General features: G+C 42.0%; 1 protein-coding gene across 1 annotated transcript; it reads right to left on the reverse strand.

The window, feature by feature from the left end:
- Positions 1–18,153: 18,153 nt before the first annotated feature.
- On the reverse strand, positions 18,154–20,910 carry fgf20b (fibroblast growth factor 20b). The gene is made up of 3 exons (XM_078259943.1): positions 20,218–20,910; positions 19,823–19,926; positions 18,154–19,657 (listed from the first exon to the last, which is right to left on the reverse strand). Exons 1-3 carry the CDS (start codon positions 20,501–20,503, stop codon positions 19,412–19,414), a joined length of 636 nt encoding a protein of 211 aa, XP_078116069.1. The 5' UTR covers positions 20,504–20,910; the 3' UTR covers positions 18,154–19,411.
- Between the last annotated feature and the right edge of the window lie 74 nt (positions 20,911–20,984).

Consider the following 20,984-nt stretch of genomic DNA (forward strand, 5'->3'; position numbering starts at 1 on the left):
AAAGTAGAATGTTAATGGTTGCAGAGTTGATTGTTTTTTAAATAATGTTTTAATTGAAACATGAACTGTCCAAAGGTCATATAACGGAAGGGTACAGTGCAGTTATGTATGGAGGCTGTTCTGGTGGATCTTACAGAGCTAACAGAGCGGAGATAGACATTATCATGTAAACAGATGGAAGCCAAGCCATGTAGAATTTTGTACACTGTGCACAGATTTGAAAATGCAAAATGCGCTTTCAATGAGAATCAACAATTACAACAATCGGTAAAACGTTTTCAGGAAGTCACTGCTCACAGCTAATAGCCGTAAGACTAGAAGCAGGGGGAAACCAAAAGTAAAAAAAATTCTGCCCACCAGTACCTGAAGCTCACTAATTAAATTAGGGTATTTCCCAAAATGTCAAACTATTGGTTTAAAATGTAAAACCAAGTTGCAGGGACTTCATATAAGACATTTGACTTCAAACAAAGAAAGGAAAAAACAGGAAATTAGAGGTCATTAAATTTAGCTCTTTGGTAGACAAAGACATCGGAACATCCCAAAATCTCTCCAGGAGCTTTATTGTCTCGGCAAACATGCTTAAAGCAGACAGGAAGTAACTTGAGCCAAACAGGAGGGAATCAAATCAGACATCGCTAGCTTGTTTTTCAGGGCAGGACAATAATATTTGACATACGGCGCTTTTCACTCATGCATCAGTGCTCTCCACTTTCATGGGCTGCTATCACATTGGTCCAGTGGTTTGTCTTTCTTCCTCTTGACTTTACAAAGTCATTTTGCTGGAGATGATGAACAATGGCCGCCTTTTCAGAGATCCTATAACCTTTTCTTCCTGAGGGACCCCGCTGCAATCAAGTATGCAAGAGTGTATTGTCATTCGCTTGGCTGTCAAAATTGTAATTTTTCCTGCACTGCTTAGAGACATCTTTAGATTCAAAGTGCAATTCATTGTCAACATGATCTCACCTGATATCAGGTCTCTATTGGCTTCATCACATTGCCACATGTTTTGCCAATTTTTTTAACTTGGGGTTTTACAGAAAAGTATCAAGAATCAAGCCTTTCCTGTCTGTCTGCCAGTGCTTTCCTGTGTTTTGTGTTTGGGCTCTGGAGCTGTCCACTTTGTGTCTGGGAACATGCATCCTCCTCAGCCTTTGTGACCCTGTCTTCCCTCCCCCTTGGGTGGGCTGTGACCCTGCTAGCCTGCAGCTACCGCAGGTTACCAACTCTCACCCTGGAACGCTTGTAATCCCGGGGATGTACTTCAGTACACGTTATGCTCTTTGCCCCTTTCTAAAATGTAGTAAGAACCTCACAGGTCACAGGTCATCGTACAAAACAGAAGATGCAGATAAAAATAGCAACTGATACATAGGTCATCTAAAAATACTAGCTCCTGTCCATTCTCATTTAGAGAATACTTTGTTTTGCCGGCAACCTTTTGGGAACTTTTGACATTTTGTCCTGATGTCACCAAAAACAGGAGTGAGAGGCCGTTTTGTTCGCAGAAAAAGAGGCTAGATGATGTAGATGTCTTTTTCCACGTATGTAACCTCATACTGCTGAGAAAATGCTAGAGTGCAGGAGAGAGTGTGTGTGTGGACATCAGATTCTCTGGGCCCTTAAGGGGCCCCCTGCACTGACTAATAGAGCAGTCTGTCCTTATCTCTACCATGTAAGAATTCCACTGGGGACTGCAGCGTCTGAAGCCAAGATTTTGAACAATGTAGAGCACACTTAAGAAAGGTCTAAAATTAGTCCCATTAGCAGTTTTGTTTGATTTTGTATTATGGCTTAATTTACAGCAGTTGTACCACTATCAAGTGGAGATAAAGGGTGTGATAAAAGATGACAGGTACCTTGGTGCACATGTTCCAAATTGTTCCAAATTTACCACCACAGGACAAATCTATAATCAGAAACTGATGTTCTTTTAGAATAGAGTCTAAACTAAGACGGAACAAACAAATCAAGCCAACATTCAAGATATTTATAGACTTCTCACTCATACATTACGAGCATGGAAAAAAATGCTTTTTTATTAAGGCATCACAAGTTGACACCTGGCAGCGGCTGGTGCAGATGAGCAGAGTGTGCTCTGTCTTGGGAAGTCGGAGTTTCCCGCTGTGGCTCCATGCAGGAACAAGCACTAAACAAGAGCTACAGTAAAAGAGGAAATTACATACCTTCACTGCCAAATACCTGCACCCTCTCTGTGCTGGTAGTCATCATTAGCAGCACTGTGAAGGGTTTAGTGGCGTCACACTGATCGGTGACTGACCGGATAGCACTGACTTTCACTAACCACGCTAGCAGCATGGCTCTAGGGATGGCAATGTCAGTCAGTTGGTCTACCACTTTGATCCAGACTGAATCAGCTGTATCTCTATCTCTCCATCTCCGTAATTCCATGGATTGCAATGACATTTTATAAAGACATTCATGGTCCCCAGAGGATACATCCTAATGACTTTTATTAGCAAATATTAGCATGCTAATGAACTTAACTAAGCAGGTGAACATGGTAAACATTATAAATGCTTAACATCAGCATGTTAGCATTGTCTTTGTGATCGTTTTAGCAGGCTGACATTAGCATTTAGCTCAAAGCACCACTGCCTTTGTACAGTCTCACAGAGCTTTTTTTTAGCTCATACTGGCTCCTGGTACAGTTCTTAACTTGAGAAAGGCCTTTGCACTCACTCACGTTAATGTTTCCCTAACTGTGTTTGATATCTAGTGACGTCTGGAAACATCATCACAGCACATGCTGACAGGCTGTGCAGGCCCAGAGAGGCAACATCTCAGTTGTGCCACGTCGCAGTGAGAGATACGCTGACACTGATAACTACAACTGAAGTAATAGTGTATCTCTCATAATGTTTAAAACAAAACATTCAGTGGGGACGTGTTTGTGTTCTTTCTTTCAAGCAGAAATGCACACTAGAAAATCGATGCAACAGTCTCTGGATGCCTCCTTTTAAATCCCGTTGCCTCTATCCTCACATGCACCCTCTTACAGCTTTAGGGACATTTAGAGATGAGCACGCTATCTCCCCTTGAGAAGTGTTGCGTGAGACGGTGTGTGTGTAGTTTATCAGAGCTTTTTTTCTCTCTCTTTTCATCCAGCTCCATATTTGTAAGTCCTTCATAAAAACACAAATGCCTCCTCTTGAATAAGACAAGACTTATCTGTCATTCAGACTCCCCCTCTATTTTCAGTGTGGTCTAAATGCGTGGACCACCAACCTCCCATCTCCCCGAGTACTAAAGGCAGGGAGATATGATGAAACAGATGAGATTCTGCTCAAAGCTACGGGACCTGGTGGTACTTTGTCTGGCCCATCTAGATCTCTCTGATAGGGTCACGATAAGTAACATGAAAGTACCCTGTCATCAGCTTTTTTTTCTGCCCTACAACATCACAGCACGGAGAAGCCATCATGCTGCAGAGAATAGACTTTGGCACGTTACTGCTTTTCAGAAGCAAAATAGAAACATGTTGGCTTTAAATGAGCAAGAGAGAGATTTCACAAAAGGCTGTGCAGATGTCTGCTCCCATAATTATCTACCTCATTGGCTCTTCTGTTGTTGTATCCATCATAACCATGTACATGGGCATATTCTCCATTACATGGTCTCTGGACAGCCCAAAGCTTGAGGCTATCAGTAATGTTTTATTATGGATCTGATGCGCTGTCAGATTCCAGCTGATTCCAGGAGGCCCTGAGTTCCTGCCTGGCACAGGAACCCAGGGCCTCCCATGCTGTGATTTGTGAGTTGCAGACAGTGAGGTCCTGAGCTACAGTGCGAGCAGATTTACACTCTCCATCTTCACTCTTAAAGCATTTCTTTAAAGTTGGCTAATCTAATGGCTTAATCTTTTTCTGTTGAAAACAATGATGGCTGCATCACCTGCAACTTTACTGTTTTGGATGACTGTCACTGCCCTCGTATTTCTTGTCTGCAGCAGGCAGGTGTTTTTGAATGGAAAAAAACCTCTGTAATTACCTGCACAGCACCAAACAGCAGACAAAGTTAGCAACTAGCTAGTGAACATAGTGGAAAAATTAGCACCAAACAGCAGACAAAGTTAGCAACTAGCCAGTGAACATAGTGGAGCAATTAGCAGCTAAAGAGCCAGATATTTTCCTTCCGAGTTGGTGGAGACCAAAAACAGAGCTAAAAGGAGTATGAATATTGGACTTACATTAGTTGGGGGGGTCAAAAACCCAACTCCAGTGTTGCCCTGTGTAATATTTCTGTGATTAAAAAAAATTTGATTAACCTGTAATGGACTATTGGCCAATGAAACCAAAATCATCTGCAAGTATGTGAAAATCTTTTATTATTACTGTTTATCGTAATTTTGGTCTTGCATAGCCTAGTCTATATCCTTCACATTCCACTTCTGGGATTGCTCCGGTGCTGCAGGAAATTCCGCCGGATGCATGTATTTTCCGTTTCCTTCCGCTTTCTTTATGTTGAAATTTTATAGTCGGTGGATTTGTGAGGACTATGGTTAACTGCTCCTCAGATCTCTGCAGGGTAAATCCAGACAGCTAGCTAGACTATCTGTCCAATCTGAGTTTTCTCTCGCAAAACTATTTAGCAGCAGCTCTATGCAGAGTTCAGCACCGCCCATGACGATTTTGATTGGTTTAAAGAAATGCCATTAAACCAGAGCACGTTTTCCTCCCATCCTTTCCTCCTTCCTTTGGAGGAAGGTCTGGCAAAGCGAGACTATGCATAGCCAGACCTTACTCCACAGCGCTGCAGAGTAAGGTCTTGCTCCACCACACAAACATTGTAGGATAAGAGAAAAAAATGCTCAAGGTTGTTTGAATTTCTTTAAACCAATCATGTCTTGGGCGGCGCTAAACTGGCCTCAGCAACACTGGCTCTGCAAAATGGTCTCAGGAAGGAACTTTTTTTGGTGGAACATATGCACCCCGATAAAAGAAAATGCCACATAATATAAAATGAAGTAAAATGTTCACACAATACAGTAAAGTAAGCTATGGTTAAACGTAATTTGCTCTTACCAGTGTATCGCCCTGTATAACGTTATTTTGTCCACAGCAATCCTGTCACAATCGGTCCCAAAACGTCCCAGTAAGAAAGTAAATGCCATAACGTTAAACATTCTTTGTACATCTTTACGAAAGAACCAAGCAAGCCTGCCTTGTTGCACGGTCCAAAGTTTCTTCAAAACTTGCCATTTTCAGCATAGCTTGCTAGCTTGAAGTTTGTTGTTGTCTCCTGAAAAGAACAGAGTTTTGCAAGGCGAGGGACATCCGGCGGTAAATGATAGGCTAGGGTGTAAATGACCCTTTGACAGAGTCTTTTCAGGTGTACCAACCATGACTGATAAAGGAACACTATGGGCTTCTCAGTGCAGCCACCACTCACTGTCCTGTTACCCCTTTGGCTGCACCTTCACTAAAAAACAACCTTTATTCCACACAGTTCTAATAAATGTCACTGTGAAGAGAAACTATTTTTTTCAAATATTGACAAAGTAAGATCTCTAGTATCTGGCACTGCTTGTGCTTTACTTTAATATTTACATGTACATGCCAGATAACATTTCCAGCTCACAGTATGACAGCTTGCTTGTTGACACAGCAGAAGCTGAATGAATGTGTAACGTCTGCTGCTCTGCAGACATTTAAACATGCTCCTATCAATGCTGTTATGATTATACACTGCATCATTCTGGGTCAGACCAAAGGAATGAGGTGGTCCCTGTGAAAATAAACATTAACTGCGAGATGTATTACACCCGATTGTAAAACATCCACCAATGACAACATAAACCCTCACCTATCTTCCTTCAGGGCTCGGGATTGTAACTGCTATTGTGATTGGTCACCACAGGTGAGGCATGTTGAGGAAACAGCATGCCTTTTTCCTCCCAGTCTTTGTTTGCCTCTGACAGGGGGAATGTGTGGCTAAGCATCTATGTGGCACTTTGAGCGCTTGAAATGAGTCCCCTGTATTTTCCTAATGTGCACAGAGAGGCACTTTGATCCTCCCTATCTGAAACAAGCTTGTCCTGGCTCATTTCTCTTAAAGGTAACTTCAATCCATTTTTCAACCATGCAGGTAAACTGATTGTATTTCCTGTCTGTTTGGCTGCATAAGCCAAGCCTGAGGTAAAGCGGAACGAGTAATGTTTGATGCAACTTTTACTTCTGAATCCTACACTTCTCTCTTCGTTTCACTATCAAATCATGCCCTGTCTTTCTTTGTCCTAACAAAGTCTAACAAATGTTTCTGGTTTCATAACACAGAGACATGACCTACCTAGTTGGCAGCAGGCTTCTGATCACCTCACTGATAAGTTTGAATCCAATAAAAACACACCTGGGTTAGTGAAGGCGCAGAGCCAACCAGACAGAAGCACAGTAAACATTATTGTGGGAATGTAAATGGCCCTCCGCTCAAACACTGGAACATTTGAATGACTCCCCAAACTATTCTGCCGGGTCTTGAGGCTTTGAAGTCTAATTTCTGCCCACTGAAGCTGACAATACTGACATCTTCATGGTTGAGGCATGGGAAATGAACTTGGGAAGCACAGGTGAAACTCTAGAAAGCTTGAATATGATATTTCCTGTGTGTTCAGCTACTCTATTCTTGGCCAGATCTGTATGATGATTAGTTACTGGGACGTGGAGAGGTATGCATGCCTTCTGAGCAGGAGGAAAAGGAAGAGAAGGCCAAAGCTTCATTAAACCCTCCCTGTGTCCAACAACTGCGAAATCTATGTATTCTTGGTATACCAGGTACTGGAATGTGAAGGTTTCTCATATAATCTAAAGGACCAAGGTACATTTTAACCGTTTGTTTCACTGTATTCAAAATTCATTTGTATTCAAAATTAAAAACTGTGTCCCAAAGTTTCCTTTGAAGGGTGAATCTTCTTCCAGCCTTCCTTAACTCGCAACCTGCTGCAGATTCTTGCTCCGGATTTTTTGTCGTTGCTTTTGACAGTGGGGTAAATGCAGGCTTTTGCAAAAATAAAGGCATTTTTGAGGTGCGACTGATCAACCTCTGAATCTGCGATAAACTGGGAGAAATCAGCAGTCGGAAGCAGCTGGTTGGGATGGATTTTGTAAATTTTGTAAATTATGATCCCATTTATTTTAAAATTGACAATAAAGCGGGGTATGCTTTAGGGTGGCGCTTCCTTGTGATTGACAAGTCTCTACCGCGTCTAAGGCGACCTGTCAATCAGGATAGTAGCTTAGCAATGCATATCCATGGCACTGTGTGCATTTAAATAGCCTTGTTTTTGGGTGTAGAACTTTAACCCTCTCACAGTTTGTTTTCATTTCATGAAAGTTAATTGCAACATTGTGCTTGTCTAAAAATGCCTTGTTTAGCGTTCGGTTGCACCTTGAAAACCAAGCTGGCTAGCTAGCGCTAGGGTTAGCTGGTGACTTTGCTGATTTTCAACTGGCTCTGTGTCACTGCATTGTGAGCAAGCAAAAAGTCCGCCAAATGACACCCTTCAGCCAGCCAGCCAATCTGAAAAACTGACTCCAAAAAACCAAGGTGGCGAAAGCCAAAGTGCCAAACTCGATGTTCAAACCGTCCACAAACAAACAAAAGTCCACAAAGCAATATGGGATGTCACGGTGGCTATGTCCACTTCTTTTATACAGCCTATGGGCTAGTTTCATTTGAAATTTGAAAATTCATTCAAAATGACAATTAATAATGGCACCACCTCAGGATCAGTTCGTTGAACCTAAATACAATTAGTAGTGTGTGGATGTTTGTGTCTGAAAATGGACTCTATTACTATAAAACTTGTTTGTTCTATCTAGTCTTGTGTGCTGTTATTTCAAGGTGGAGTCTGTGGCCTGGCTGTGTTAAACCGCCAGCCTCGTTGCCTCTGTAGTGGAGCGATGTGTCTTTCCTGGCCAGGGGATTTCCTTCTTCCAGAAGCACTCAAGGTTATTACTGTGGAGGAGGATCTGAGCTCTGCTGCAACGTCTGTTTGAAGTTCCCCACAATATTTTGCGCTGCTGCACTCCCAGAGATCACAGCCAAAGCAGCCACACCAGTGACCTAACGCACTGAAAAGTCAATCATATCTTCTCGTTTCTGTTGATAAAAAGTCCATTTTGAATGTAATCTGAGGTTACAATCATCATGACAGCTGTGTAAACTGTCTGAATTCACTTTCATCCACAATTTACATCACACACACATACTTTATGTATGAGTAATGTAGTTATGGATTGAATGTGGAGTTTGGAGCGTAATAGATTACAGCTCTATTGCTTCACATTGATTCCTCTGAAGTGGTTGTCTGGTTGGCTCAGACTTCTTTTCTTTTCTACAAAACAACTGGGACTCAAGCAGCACTCGCCAGGGCTTGTCCATGTTTAGCCCTGTGATTTATACAATGTAACTATGTAAGAGCTACAGATTAATGTACTGTATGGCAAAGCCCTATTTAAACTCTATCTGTGCAGCAATCTTGTCAAAGGAGATATACTGTTCACAATCACTAGACACACTTCTGGAACGGAAAGAAAAATTATTTTTGTCTCTGTAATTTAAGGATTACTTGGCAAAATATCACACTAACCCATTAGCAATAAACACACTCTTATTAAATACACTCTGACTCCGCTGCTACAGCCTCACTTGGTCTGATATGACATAAAAATAGCTCTTACAGCTTCTGGATTATTAAATCGGCATGGTTTAAAAATATGATAACACAAAGAGTAATTATGACCTTGTTAGCAGTTGAGGTTGTTCCGTCAAATGTTTTACCGATGTATCTTTTATAAGATCTACAGGAAGCCGAAGTCCTGAGGTCACGCCCGGGATAGGCTCTGTTCCACTAGCTTCTGAAACTCAATGCAATCTCTCATTCAACATTTCTGATTTCAAAATTAAGGAAAAAAGTAGAAAAGTTTCTCATATTCTTCATAAGACAAATCGGCATACGCTACAGGACTCGTCATTAAAATTTGAAACCTTTGTGATTTTATCAAAGTTAAGCTTACAAAGTTACAAAGTCACAAAGTTAAGATTACTTTGTGAGCATACAAAAAAACTACAGCTCCCATGAAAATGTACCATTATCGTATTATGGTTTTTAGTCCATATCCATAAAATTCATCAACTAGTCTATTTTCTTTGTTATTTTCCTCGACTTTTTTGGTGCAATTGCTGCTTTCTAAAACACTTAGAGCTTCCGCTGCTCTCTGTCCAGCCGCTATTACAAACATGTTCCTCGACTTGCCCATGGACTCGCCTCTTTTGTTGAGCGGTGACGCTAAGGTCTAGGGCTTATCAGAAATGATATTCGTTAAAGCAGCTAAAAAACAGAAAATTTGAATAAACAATTATATCGAAAATGATGGTAGATGGTCGTCGGGGCACGGATAAAGTAAAAAGAAATCGCTATGCTTGAGCTATGTTACTGGTTACTGGTTGGACGGCGTTCCTCGTTCAACTGGTTGTGACTCATGTTTTCCAAAGATAGCGCCTGCCTGTTTACACGAACGGTACTGTCTTTATAATCTATCTTTTTAATAAACTGTCTGTACACTTACAAAGTTCTCAATGCTTCGGTATACATGTAGGGACCCTCATTATGCTACAATGGAAGTGTGGTGCTATTTTGAGCTTTGTTAGTGGTATAGAAATAGCGATTTCTTTTTGCTTTACCAGTGCCCCGGCGACTAGCGTTATAAGCTAATTAGCGGTTTGCGCTAAAACTGGTCACATTCGATCAGCATGAAAACATATCCCAGAGAACGGTCGACTCGGTACACGTGTTAGTAACCCCTAGGTTCATTTTGCACCAGATTTCTCCTTTAAAGATATGGAGTGAAACACACAAGATGCTGTTGAGCACGGTTATGTTCTAAAGCTGGATCTTTAGCTTTGTGCGTTGTTACAAACATCAGTGAATGATGTTTTCTGACTTATGGAAATTCCAGTGTCACTTGGGCTCGCTGTGGGGAAAGTGTTTTTGGGCCACAGGGAAGGTTTTTGTGGCAGTACTACAGTTGGCCACTGGGCTACATTGGCTGCAAAGCTAACTCGCTGTAACTTACCCAGCACTCTTGATGTGTCCATGTTGTGGTTCTTGTTGCTGCCCAATCCGTACTGGAAACCCGATTCGTTCTACCTTTGTACATGCGTAGAACTAATCGGGTTTCTGGTATGGATCGGGTACTGACAGTCCCATTCATCTCGCTCTCAGTGAAGTTGCTGAATGATGGCATCTTTAAACAACTGGAAATGAACAGAAATTCATTGCCCAATTATTCCCCACTTGTGGAGGTGCTGTTCTGCAAAAAGTTACACAGTTTCGCTTTAAACGCTTAATAATCATATACTTATCTTTTGTCGTTTAAATAAAATTGCTGCAGTATTCTGATAATCAAAATTACATCACAACCAAATGGCATTTGACATGAAACTATTTAGGAATAAAAAGATATTTTTGTCTCACACTTCACTGCTCTCAAGCAGAAAAACAATTAATGACTGTTAGTCTTTGATAATGATCTATTGATCTTCTACACACACTAAGACACTGTCAAACTATGAAAATGAGTGACTGATTTGAAAGCTGAATCAGTTTTGGCATCAGTCTTTGATGTTCCACGTGCATCAGATCTGTGGGAGCCTCCCTGCAGGATTAAGCAGTCAATCAAGCTGTGGAAAGGTTTTCTTAAGTGTTTCTGTTATTACCTTAAATCAAGCAGTTGCTGTTTTGACCCAGAGGATAACAAACAACATCCTTTTGAGCCTGTAAGAATGTTCTGTGGTCGCAGCCAGGAATAATTAGTGGTATTCTCCAGGCTTGGACGTTGGCCAAATCCTGGCATTTCATCTGCCACTGTGAGCAAAACGTACATTAGGTTCAAATAAGCTGAAATGGGCAATAGACGTGCAAGGTTTCACGGTAAATTCTTCTCTCGTATCGTTTTTCTCTCCCCTGTCTTTAAGTCGCTCACTCTAAGCCCTCTTTTCTCTCTTTCTTCCCTTGTTTTGTTATTTTACCTGGAGGTGCAGGTGTGAAAGGGTGAGGCCGTGGAAAAACATTCGATTCCGTAAGCTTGTCATGAAGGAATCCATTGACTGACCTCTGCATCTTGGCACACAATGACAAATGGGTTTGCAATTTTCCGCCTGACTGAGGGGCAACAAAGCACATTTCCACTTTCACCGGTAGGCAGTGAGAGTACAGTCTTCCTCTGTCATGCTCTTTAACCAGGCAGTGAGTACTACACATAGCTGGACTCTTTACTTTGCCTGTTTGCAGCTCTCATGGTCAAAATAGACAATTACACTGGGCATGATCTATCAAGACAAACATATTTAAGTGAACGCCTGACTTCACACAGTGAGGTAATCTGTTGATGAAGAGAGGGAGGTTTGTTTTTCCTTCTTGCATCAAATATTAAGGACTACTCCTACATTTAGAGAATCTTTGATATGTAATGTAAAATACAATGCAGCTTTTCTTTGTTTTTTTGCATTATTGATTGACATGAATCTGTGTCATTTAGATTGTTGGCAGTGTTTTTATGGCAGCCATAGGAGACACTGACATACAGTATATTATCTGATCCACTGAAGACAGCTGTGAAACTATTTGCTTGTTTTGTGTGATATTGTAGTTTTTACATAAGCTTTCAGGTTTTGTTTCATATATTGTTTATTTTACTGTTCTTGTTCTTAGGTGCAACGTTTATGATTGGTCTTTTATGAATTAGCTACACTAATGTCCTCTTGGAATATGTGATAGTTTTACTATGGTAGTGGCAGCATGTCTTTTATATGTCGGCTGTGACTGACTTGGGGGGCTACCAAACTGGTTTCTTATCAATACTATTATCGAATCAAATCTAAATTGTGACATGGTAATGCCATATTTTGTATGTACAGGTGTATACTTTATATGAGTATATGTTCTGTGGACCCCAGAAAGAATATATGGTTACACTTTACTTGAAGGTATCTACGTAAGAGTGACATCTGTCATGAACGTGTCATAAACGTTTGTGACATATCCATCCATCTTCGTCCGCTTATCCAGTATCAGGTCGCGGGGGGAGCACCTCCAGTCCAGTGACATAACGCTTCTTTTAGTAAGTGTCATTTGGTTTTTGCCAATTTGTATGCCATTATTGGCGTGTTATCAAGACGCATACTCGCTTTTTAGCTTGTTTATCAACGTCATTTGGCCTCCATTGACTTACATTACCTTGCGATTGCGTGTGAATTTACGCCGTAGCGAGTAGTATGAAAGGGCGGTGGATGGGTAAAACACAGGACTTTCACCCAGGAGACCGGGGATCGTGTCCCGCGTGTCACGTTTCCTTCGTGTCCCGCGTATACAGCGTAGACATACACACGGATAGCTCAAAATGCGTACAGATAACATGCCACTTGACTTAAGAAAGTGGGCGTGTATGTTTACGCAAAGTCATGATGTCATGTTGGACTAGTTATGGTTATGGTTAGGGTTAGAGTTAGGGTTCATGTGTCATGACTGTGTCATGACAGTGTCATGTGTTCATGACAGTGTCATGTCACTCTTATGTAGATACCTTCAAGTAAAGTGTTACCGAATATCTTCTTATGTCTCTCGCTGTCATGAGCACGAGCAGCTTGTCCATGAGTAGATCCTTTTGTGCGGTGATATGGTTGGCGGGTGTAGTTTGGTCAAAAGAAAATAGTTCCTACATGAAACTGCTCACAACTTCCACAACTACGGCTGATATCTCCAAGACTAGGCATCTCACACCAAAACAATTTAGATTATAAATAGTACTACAGGTAAGATGAACAATATGTATCTTGGATTTTGGGGTGAATTGTCCCTTTAAATTAAATGGTCAATGGGCCCATTTGTTTTTGATCACCATTTCACGTCTATTAGTCTTTTATAAAGCCAGTTTATGAAACACTAATATGTAAATAAGTCTGTCATCCTTACAAAAATTACATTATATCCAAAGAAAAAGAAATGTCAAAATGATAATTGCATGTCCTCGCCACTCATAGATTGTTCATAATGTTCTAAGCTTTTTACTCAGCTTTTTATTTCAACTGCACAAAAAAAAAAAATCTTTAAAAGTAAATATTAGATCCATTAATTGTATTATCTTTTTAGCCCTGAAAAACATCCAACACATATGTTTAAATCATGCAGAGCTGCACACAGTTTATGTTGTATGTCTCTGTGGGATACATCCATCTTGTTTATGAGTACGCAGCATCGTTAACAACGGCTGGTAATTCCACGCTGCTAACCAGTGTTTTCACTGCTGATTGAATTGCTTCCAAAGCCTACAAGAATGTTTAAAGTAGAAGCTATGGAAATGAACCAATTGACCTTTTTTCTGACCCTAAAGATCTCCACGCCCTGTGGGAGCAGAAACTGTCAGGCGGCACCAGAGTCGGGAAATCAAAGGGATCTATGCTGTTATTAGAGACCTACTGCCACTCCTCATGGCTTCCACACACACATTATTGGCACACAGTTATCATTTAAAAAATGATGATTGAATTTTATGTGAGAATGTCAAAGTATTTATAGAACATGTTGGCAGATTGTCCTGCCTTGGCTTGATTGCTACCAAAAATGAACCAGTAATCTATAAACTCTGTGTGTGTGTGTGTGCGCGTGTGTGTGCGTGTGTGTGTGTGTGTGCCCTGGCGGGGCAGTCCAGCCGAGCAGTCCAGCGGGGCGATTATGTCCTGTAGGGATAACCTGTCATGGTGCTGAGAGTCTAATTGATGCCTCATGCTTTTCAGGGGGCAATTATAGTGCCCAAATGTCAAGACTTAATTTGTGACTGTGTAATGCGGACACATGGGCCAGAGGAAGGGGTGACACGGCTGCTCCAGAGGGACTCACACACTGGTTTGGTCAGCAGATGTGAGGGGCTGGGGGGTTACAGCAAGAAGAGATGGCAAAAACCTAAACTGAATGTCCAGATTATTAGAGATAACTTTCTTATAATGTATTGGGTTCCCTTTTTTTTTGGAAGATAAATTATTTAAAAATGCTTCTTTCATCTTGGTGTATATTTACCTGGATTCCCCTCAGGAGTGGTGTGTTTTACTTGAGTAAAAGTAGCAATACAACAATGTAAAAATACTTTGTTACAAGTCCTGCATTCAGTGAAAAATGTACTGACTTATGCACTCATTACGCAGAATGGGTCCTTTCAGATTGTTATATTATTACATAGAATATTGTTATAGATGCATTAAAGCTGCACCTGTCAATATTCTTATATGAACAATGGTTCAAATGACTATGTGTAACGTGAAAGGGGTTACACGTAGTGACAAACCCATGAAGGATTGTCACTGGACTCTGCAGTTCCCCTGAGCTCTAAGGCTGCATTCACACAAAATCAGGCGTTGCAGCAAAAATGTCAGTCCTATTGATTTGAATGTGGGTAGTGCGATAGACAGCGACCGCAGGGAATGCTGGGAAAGAAAACGCAGCGGCCTGCAGCCAAAAGTTGAAACAGACTCTTAGAGAAACATAACCTGATGTCATGCTGTGGTATCCTGGTCCTACCAGACTCTGGTACATTTCATTAGTCCAGAGAGTCTGGCCACTCTCCATTGACAAGTGGTAACTTCCTTGAAGTACTCTGTTGAAGTTTAAAACTATTGGATCTGCTCAGAGCCACTCTGGATCTGCCATAACCAATCGCTAACGTTTGGTCGTGACGTCGGCTTAGCATCGCTAGCGTTAGCCTTAGCCAACTCCTTCACCACTAACAGAGCAAGCTGGAAAAATCAAACTTTTCCCGAACCCCGTGGGGAGGAGGGCCACAACTCAAAGATTGTTCTTGCTCGGGCTTTAACTTCTGGATATTCGGCAGCGTTGCCACAACGGACCGAATGGCTTCGCTCGCATCTTTCTCCGCCGCCATTACTGAACTACAACTCAAACTGGCGCACAGCCTCAACGTCATCGTTCTCAGCCACTCCCTCTGTTCACTGATCGGACCGCCAAAGATTTGACTGGAGAAAACCCAAGACTATACCGCAAACCCAGACGACGTACTGAAGGGAAATGAAAATTGAGCGGAAGTACGTAGGAGGGCGGAGCCAGGCTAATGCTGTGGTGGCCAATCACATAACTGGCGAGTAGATATACAAAGCGAGCACCATGGGGGAAACCAATGAAGACAAAATGGGCCTTTTAAATGACACTGCCGCACCGCAGCACAACCCTACGCTAATCACAGCAACGACTGATTTGATGTGAATGCAGCCTGAGGAACGTTTTAGTTTTCTTCAGCTCATTCATTTGGTTATACTTTACTTCAATTTTTTGGTTCACTCTTACTGCTCTAATCAAATGATCATGCTTTTATTTTTTTATTTATCTTAATCTTCAAAGTAACTAGGAACAATACGTGTGATGTATATTTTCTCTCTGAAATGTAGAATAAAGTAGCACCAAAAGGAAAACACTACTTGAGTAGTGTACTTAGGTATTACTTATGTGTATAAATATTATTTTCAACCACTGCCTCTCATGAGTGAACTTCGGGAATTTCTGATATGTTCTTGACGTTCAGAGAATAATATTGTTGTGGCCTTATACACTTCCTGTGGTTTGTATTTCAACAGATCATATATATATATATATATATATATATATATAGAATGTAAATGTTTTGTAGTTTTATCAACCAAGAACTTTACTGCAAGATGATTAAATGTTGAATTTTACACAATTTGATCACAGTCTGTTATATAACTTCAGTCATATCCCATTTACCTCTTGTCGACCTGTCTCTGTATCTGCCTGCTGTATTGGATGCATCAGATGCCTCCTCCAGGTACTGCGTGTTCAGATCCCTTTAGCTAAACAAAATGTCACTCAGTCGCTGGCAGGTCCTGCAAACGCACCACAGAGTTGCATCACCATGCGTGCCTTGTTAGAACTGAGAGAAACTCTACAGAAATGACAGTGCCCCAGCTCTTTCTTCTTATTTTTGTTCCCCACAACACCTAAACACTGTTGTTTGCTACTAATGTCTCCATGGAAATGCAAACAGAGGAGCATATTTTCCACTTGAGCTGACAGCTTGCGATGTGGAGTGTCAGTAAATCAGGTATGCTGCTCTAATTGCCCCTTGCGGAAGGCAGACCACAAAATCCTCTTAGCTATGACACTAAAAATGATTGAACTCAACCGGAGTACAATGCAGCAAGTGTGAAAGATGATTTTGTTTTCAGGCCACAAAACACGAAGGATGGATGGATGATATTTGGGATCACTGGCTGCAGATTCTTCCAGAATCCCTCTCTCCCTCTCTCCCTCTCTCTCTCTCTCTCCCTCTCTCTCTCTCTCTCTCTCTCTCTCTCTCTCTCTGGACTCGGATGAAAGCCCAAAAGTATCAAGTGGATAACGCTATACTTACACTTCTGCTGTAATCCCTATAAACATACATGCAGCTCATAATTTGTGCGCACAGCAATTTACTAAGGAATAAACAAACAACAAAGAGCCTGAAATCAATAGTTGCAGGATTCAAATGACACAAAGCTGCAGACACCATCCCTGCGCAAACACACTCTTAGAAGTGGCCACGGCTTTAGAGCACCAGGTGAGCTTCTCGGCACCTCCCCTGTCTTCCCCAACGTGGCCTTCTAAATATAGAAATTATGCTCTCTGATAATTGGGGGCAGACAACAAAGCCGGCTATATTTCCACCCTCCTTCTCCTCCTCCTTCTGCTGCTAAGTCATATCCCCAGCTGACAAACAGCAGGCCTGAGATCAGAGTGTGAGAGCTTGAGTGCTGGGAACACCTGCGCTGTCTGACTGGACTGCGAAGATAGACACAGAAGATCACTGACTTCCACACCTGCCCGTGGACCCATGCCATATATACACACACACACACACACACACACTTGATTGAGTTTCCTCCAGAGCCCTTTAAGGCTGCTGCTGAGGAGGTGATGAAAGTCAGGGAGCATCTATTAAGCGTGTGAGACGGCCCTCCAGAGTGTGTGCGGATGAGGGGTTTAAGTGTTTTCAGCGAGGAGCCACAGACCACCTGGAGGAGGCTGAGTAGGTGGAACAAAAGCATCTGTCTCAGGGCCAGGTAGACTCCAAAAACATTGGTTAAACAAGTGCCAAATAGCACTTCTGGGCATCAGGTATCACAAGTCAGGATTTCCAGCGTTTTTAGAGGGGGTCGGAGGGGGGTTACGCTCTTAGATTTGCACAAAGTCTGCTTTTCATGGGCACAAGGGTGATGGCGGAGGGCCCTGCACTGAGACTTTAGTCTCTTTGGTGGTATTGCAACAAGAAAAGAAAAAAAGCTGTAGGTCAAAGTCATGGACAAACTATTGCCGCAACATTCTCCTTAGCTTTGAAAGATGGGATGGGACAGGAATGAAGCACGCCCCGTCCATCATATTCACGCTTGTTAACTTTTCTATGAAGAAAGACGAACAGTGAGAGCTTCTTTCCAAAAACAAGCACCAGAATCCTTTTTTCATGTTGTAATAAGCTTGCGTGTGTGTACCCGGTGGACAGGGGATGTCCACATGCACGCAGGTTATAATACACCACGGGGTGCTTTCATTAATCGACGACAGAAGTGTGTTGATGTTCAAGGTGTGCAGGTGGGAAAGTCCCACAGTATCACACTGCAGACAGGAGAGAGTTGGCAGCAGGGTTGGCTCCCTGTATCGAGACACCCCCACTGGCTCGCCATCACACACACACACACACACACACACACACACACACACACACACACACACGCGCTGAGATCAGAGGCTGAGCTTTCATGCTTCAACACAGATCTTCCCCCAGCCGTGGAGGAAACCGTGCACCGATATGCGATAGTGGATTTTTTTCACAATAAATGAGTAATTCAGCTGTTTTGTACCTCATAATTCCAACTTTTGGTTAGTTCTTCTGTTGTTAAACATCATGGGACGAATGTGATGTGTGATGGGAGTAAAACAATCTTACATTTAAAAAAAAAAAAAAAGAAACAGAAGAGAATAAGTCATAACAAGTCTTATTTAATAAGACATTTTAACAAGTCTTTCATCCTCAAACTGTCATCAGAGGTTATCGCTCTGACCTCCACTTTTACACAGCTGCTAAAGTTGCTGGGACTGAGCTAAAGGTCAGATTTTATTTGGCCCTGATCGTGTTGTTGCATGGCCTCTACATTCAGAGGATTCAGGACGGAGGCTTTGAAGTTTTATGCGTGCATCAGGTCTACGACTCCTCTCTCGGCATAATGGTGTCCATAAAGAAAGACAACTTTGGTCTTGTAAGCGGGTTTATATGTTTAAACTCTGAAAGATAAAGGCAACCAATAAAGTATACTTGTTTTAAAATATTGCTCTGTTAAAAATAAAAATGTAGGTTGTTTAAAGGAACATTGGTTATAAGTGGACACATAGTGAGCAACCAACAACATACCCACATCTCTGATCATATATAAGCTGACAAGAAAAAAGCATTTTCATCACATTTTGAGCAATTTATTAATTGTATTGTCAGTGTTTTGACTTCAGATTCCTCCTGTAATACATGTAACAGTAGTTTGGTTAGAATTAATATGTCAACGTTACAACGATTCTTTTCAAATTGATTCACAGTTTCCATATTGTGATAAAATGCATTTCAGATGTGGGGTTCTTTTCCAAATGTTGCCAATATGTTTCATATTTTTTGGTCTTATTACAGTATATCAATAGCTGAGCTTTTTTCTAAATAAAAGTCATAATGGTACAGTGTGTCAGTCTTTATATAATCAATACAGTTTCTAGTGGCTTTTCTATATTGAATGTATCTAACTGTAAAAATATATTCTCAAATAAATAAATATATAACATAAATATATGTACCTAAAATGAATAAATAAATTGTTACACTTTTTGCTCTTTATAAACAGGTCTAGACACAGGTAAGAAAACAAAAACATGAATTCCTTCAAAGTCCTTCTAAACAAATTCGCTGACACAGTACCAACAGTAAAAGTACCATTTCATGATACAGATTCCCACGGACTGAGCTGTCGTCCCCATCTGAGCAGAGGGGATGCTCCAGGATCATTCAGCTCCGTTTCCCATTCATCTCCTATTCCACGCAGGTACTTTTTAGGACCCTCTGAAACAAACAACCCCCTCATGCCGAGCGTGCAGACATTCTAGCATCTCTTCCTGGCTGCTGAGAGATGACCCATGCATTCCTATAAGAGGCCCTGATGCCTTTATCCCTGCCGGTCGGGCCGTCCACCAGCCTGCACCGGCCACATCTTTGCCTGCATCCCTCTCCTCTTCTCTGCTGCCCTGCCAGCCAGGGCTTTAGCAACTTCCTGAACTGGACCCGGCCTCCGGGTCTCAGCTGTGTCCCAGGATATCCCTGTACAGCTCTGGCACACGGTCAGGGTCCACAGGCCTGGGCAAGAAGTGTGTAAATTTCTGATGCCGCCTGGATTTAGTCCCGTCCCTTGGTGTCCCGTCTTTGTTTAATGCCACAAAGTAACGCGTCCCTTTGTCTCCATGTTTGTACAGGTTGGAGGAGTATGTGTTGTACCAGTTCTCCTCAAACTGCTCCCTGAAGACACATTCAGCTGTGAGCTTCTCCTGAAAACAAAGGGTAAAACATAAGAGAAGACCTGACTTGTGGATGCAGCAATGAATTTATTATTTCTGTAAATGTATCTTCCTGAAAATCAAATTCTCCAAATAAAGAAAAAAGCTACTTGTGGTCAAAAATGAGGATTTGGGCGACATGAAGCTGATACTTACAGAGCCATACAGCTCTCCTTTGTCGTTCATCCCCAGATAGAGTCCACTGTCCACCCCTCTAATGCTTATCAACCCAACAGCAAGGCTTATGAATTCCAAAATACCTGGAGAAGAATAACATAGTTGTTCAGTACAGACTTTGAGAAAGATGAAAGAATACTATCAAATAATCTCTAATTCTAATAATAATCAACTCTGGCAGCAGCCTATTGGCACAATTTTATTATTAACAGAATTCTATCATAATATTATTATTTTCATCATTCTTATTCCCTCTTGTTGCTGATTATTTTTGACAATTATTTATTTTATTTTATTATAACTGTTTTACCACTTTCTATTCCCTTATATTATAAATTCCAAAATATATGAGAAATAATTATCTCAGTATTTACCAAAACGGCTGTGGTCCTTCCTCGTCCCTTGCACTGTGCCATCCGGAAGTATTTCCAGATGGAAACCAGTTCTGCAGTATAACTGTCTCCTCCTGAGAATCCCTTTGAGGTGCGTTAAATCCGCCGCGGTGCTCCGGGACAGCCTGTCCCCAGGTATGAGGTGTTCCCCCAAAAGCGTCGGACTGTCCCCAAAAGGGGTCAGGAGGAAATGGGACCCGACCTGTGCGACACCGTCGATGCCGTGCAAGACGCCTCCAACTTCCCCCAGAGCAGCAGCAGCAGCCATCGCGTCAAAGCTCAGCGGGTAAAGTTCAGTGAGGAGGTCCGGAGGGAGCGCTCTTAGCGTAGTAGACTACCTGGTTGCCACTGTCACTTAATGCATGTTTACGTCCACCTCCTCCGTTACTTAGCACATGTACCCGTTGTGCAAGGACACTCGGGCGCGCAGATTTCTCTCCCCTGACATGAGACACTCACCAAATCTTAGCTGCTGGCTGCACCGATTTCTTTTTTTCTTTTTTTTACCGCTGCGTCTTCATCAGTTGGGGGTGGGCTGCAGTTGCTGCTCAGATAGCCCTCATGTTGCATACCTGTTCACAGCGTGATGCCTCAGTGGAGCAGACATATAGCAGAAGAAGATTCAGTTAGTAAGGGCTGAATAAACGCTGCAGTGCAGGTAAAGGAGCTCCTGGAGGGTTTGCGCTCAAAGTGGCAGGGGTGGTGAGGCAGGTGCAAAACCACAGGACTAGTAATGGGCGGGGCTGTCA

The sequence above is a fragment of the Sander vitreus genome, chromosome 10 (genome assembly GCF_031162955.1).
Source record: "Sander vitreus isolate 19-12246 chromosome 10, sanVit1, whole genome shotgun sequence".
Lineage (NCBI taxonomy): Eukaryota > Metazoa > Chordata > Actinopteri > Perciformes > Percidae > Sander > Sander vitreus.

Bases quoted from the DNA above. Each gene is read 5' to 3' on its own strand.
- fgf20b (XM_078259943.1), bottom strand. From the start codon at position 20,503: ATGGCTGCTGCTGCTGCTCTGGGGGAAGTTGGAGGCGTCTTGCACGGC. The intron at 19,927-20,217 runs GTAAATACTGAG...ATTCTTCTCCAG, and splicing joins GAAGGACCACAGCCGTTTTG to GTATTTTGGAATTCATAAGC. The intron at 19,658-19,822 runs GTAAGTATCAGC...CTTTGTTTTCAG, and splicing joins AAGGAGAGCTGTATGGCTCT to GAGAAGCTCACAGCTGAATG.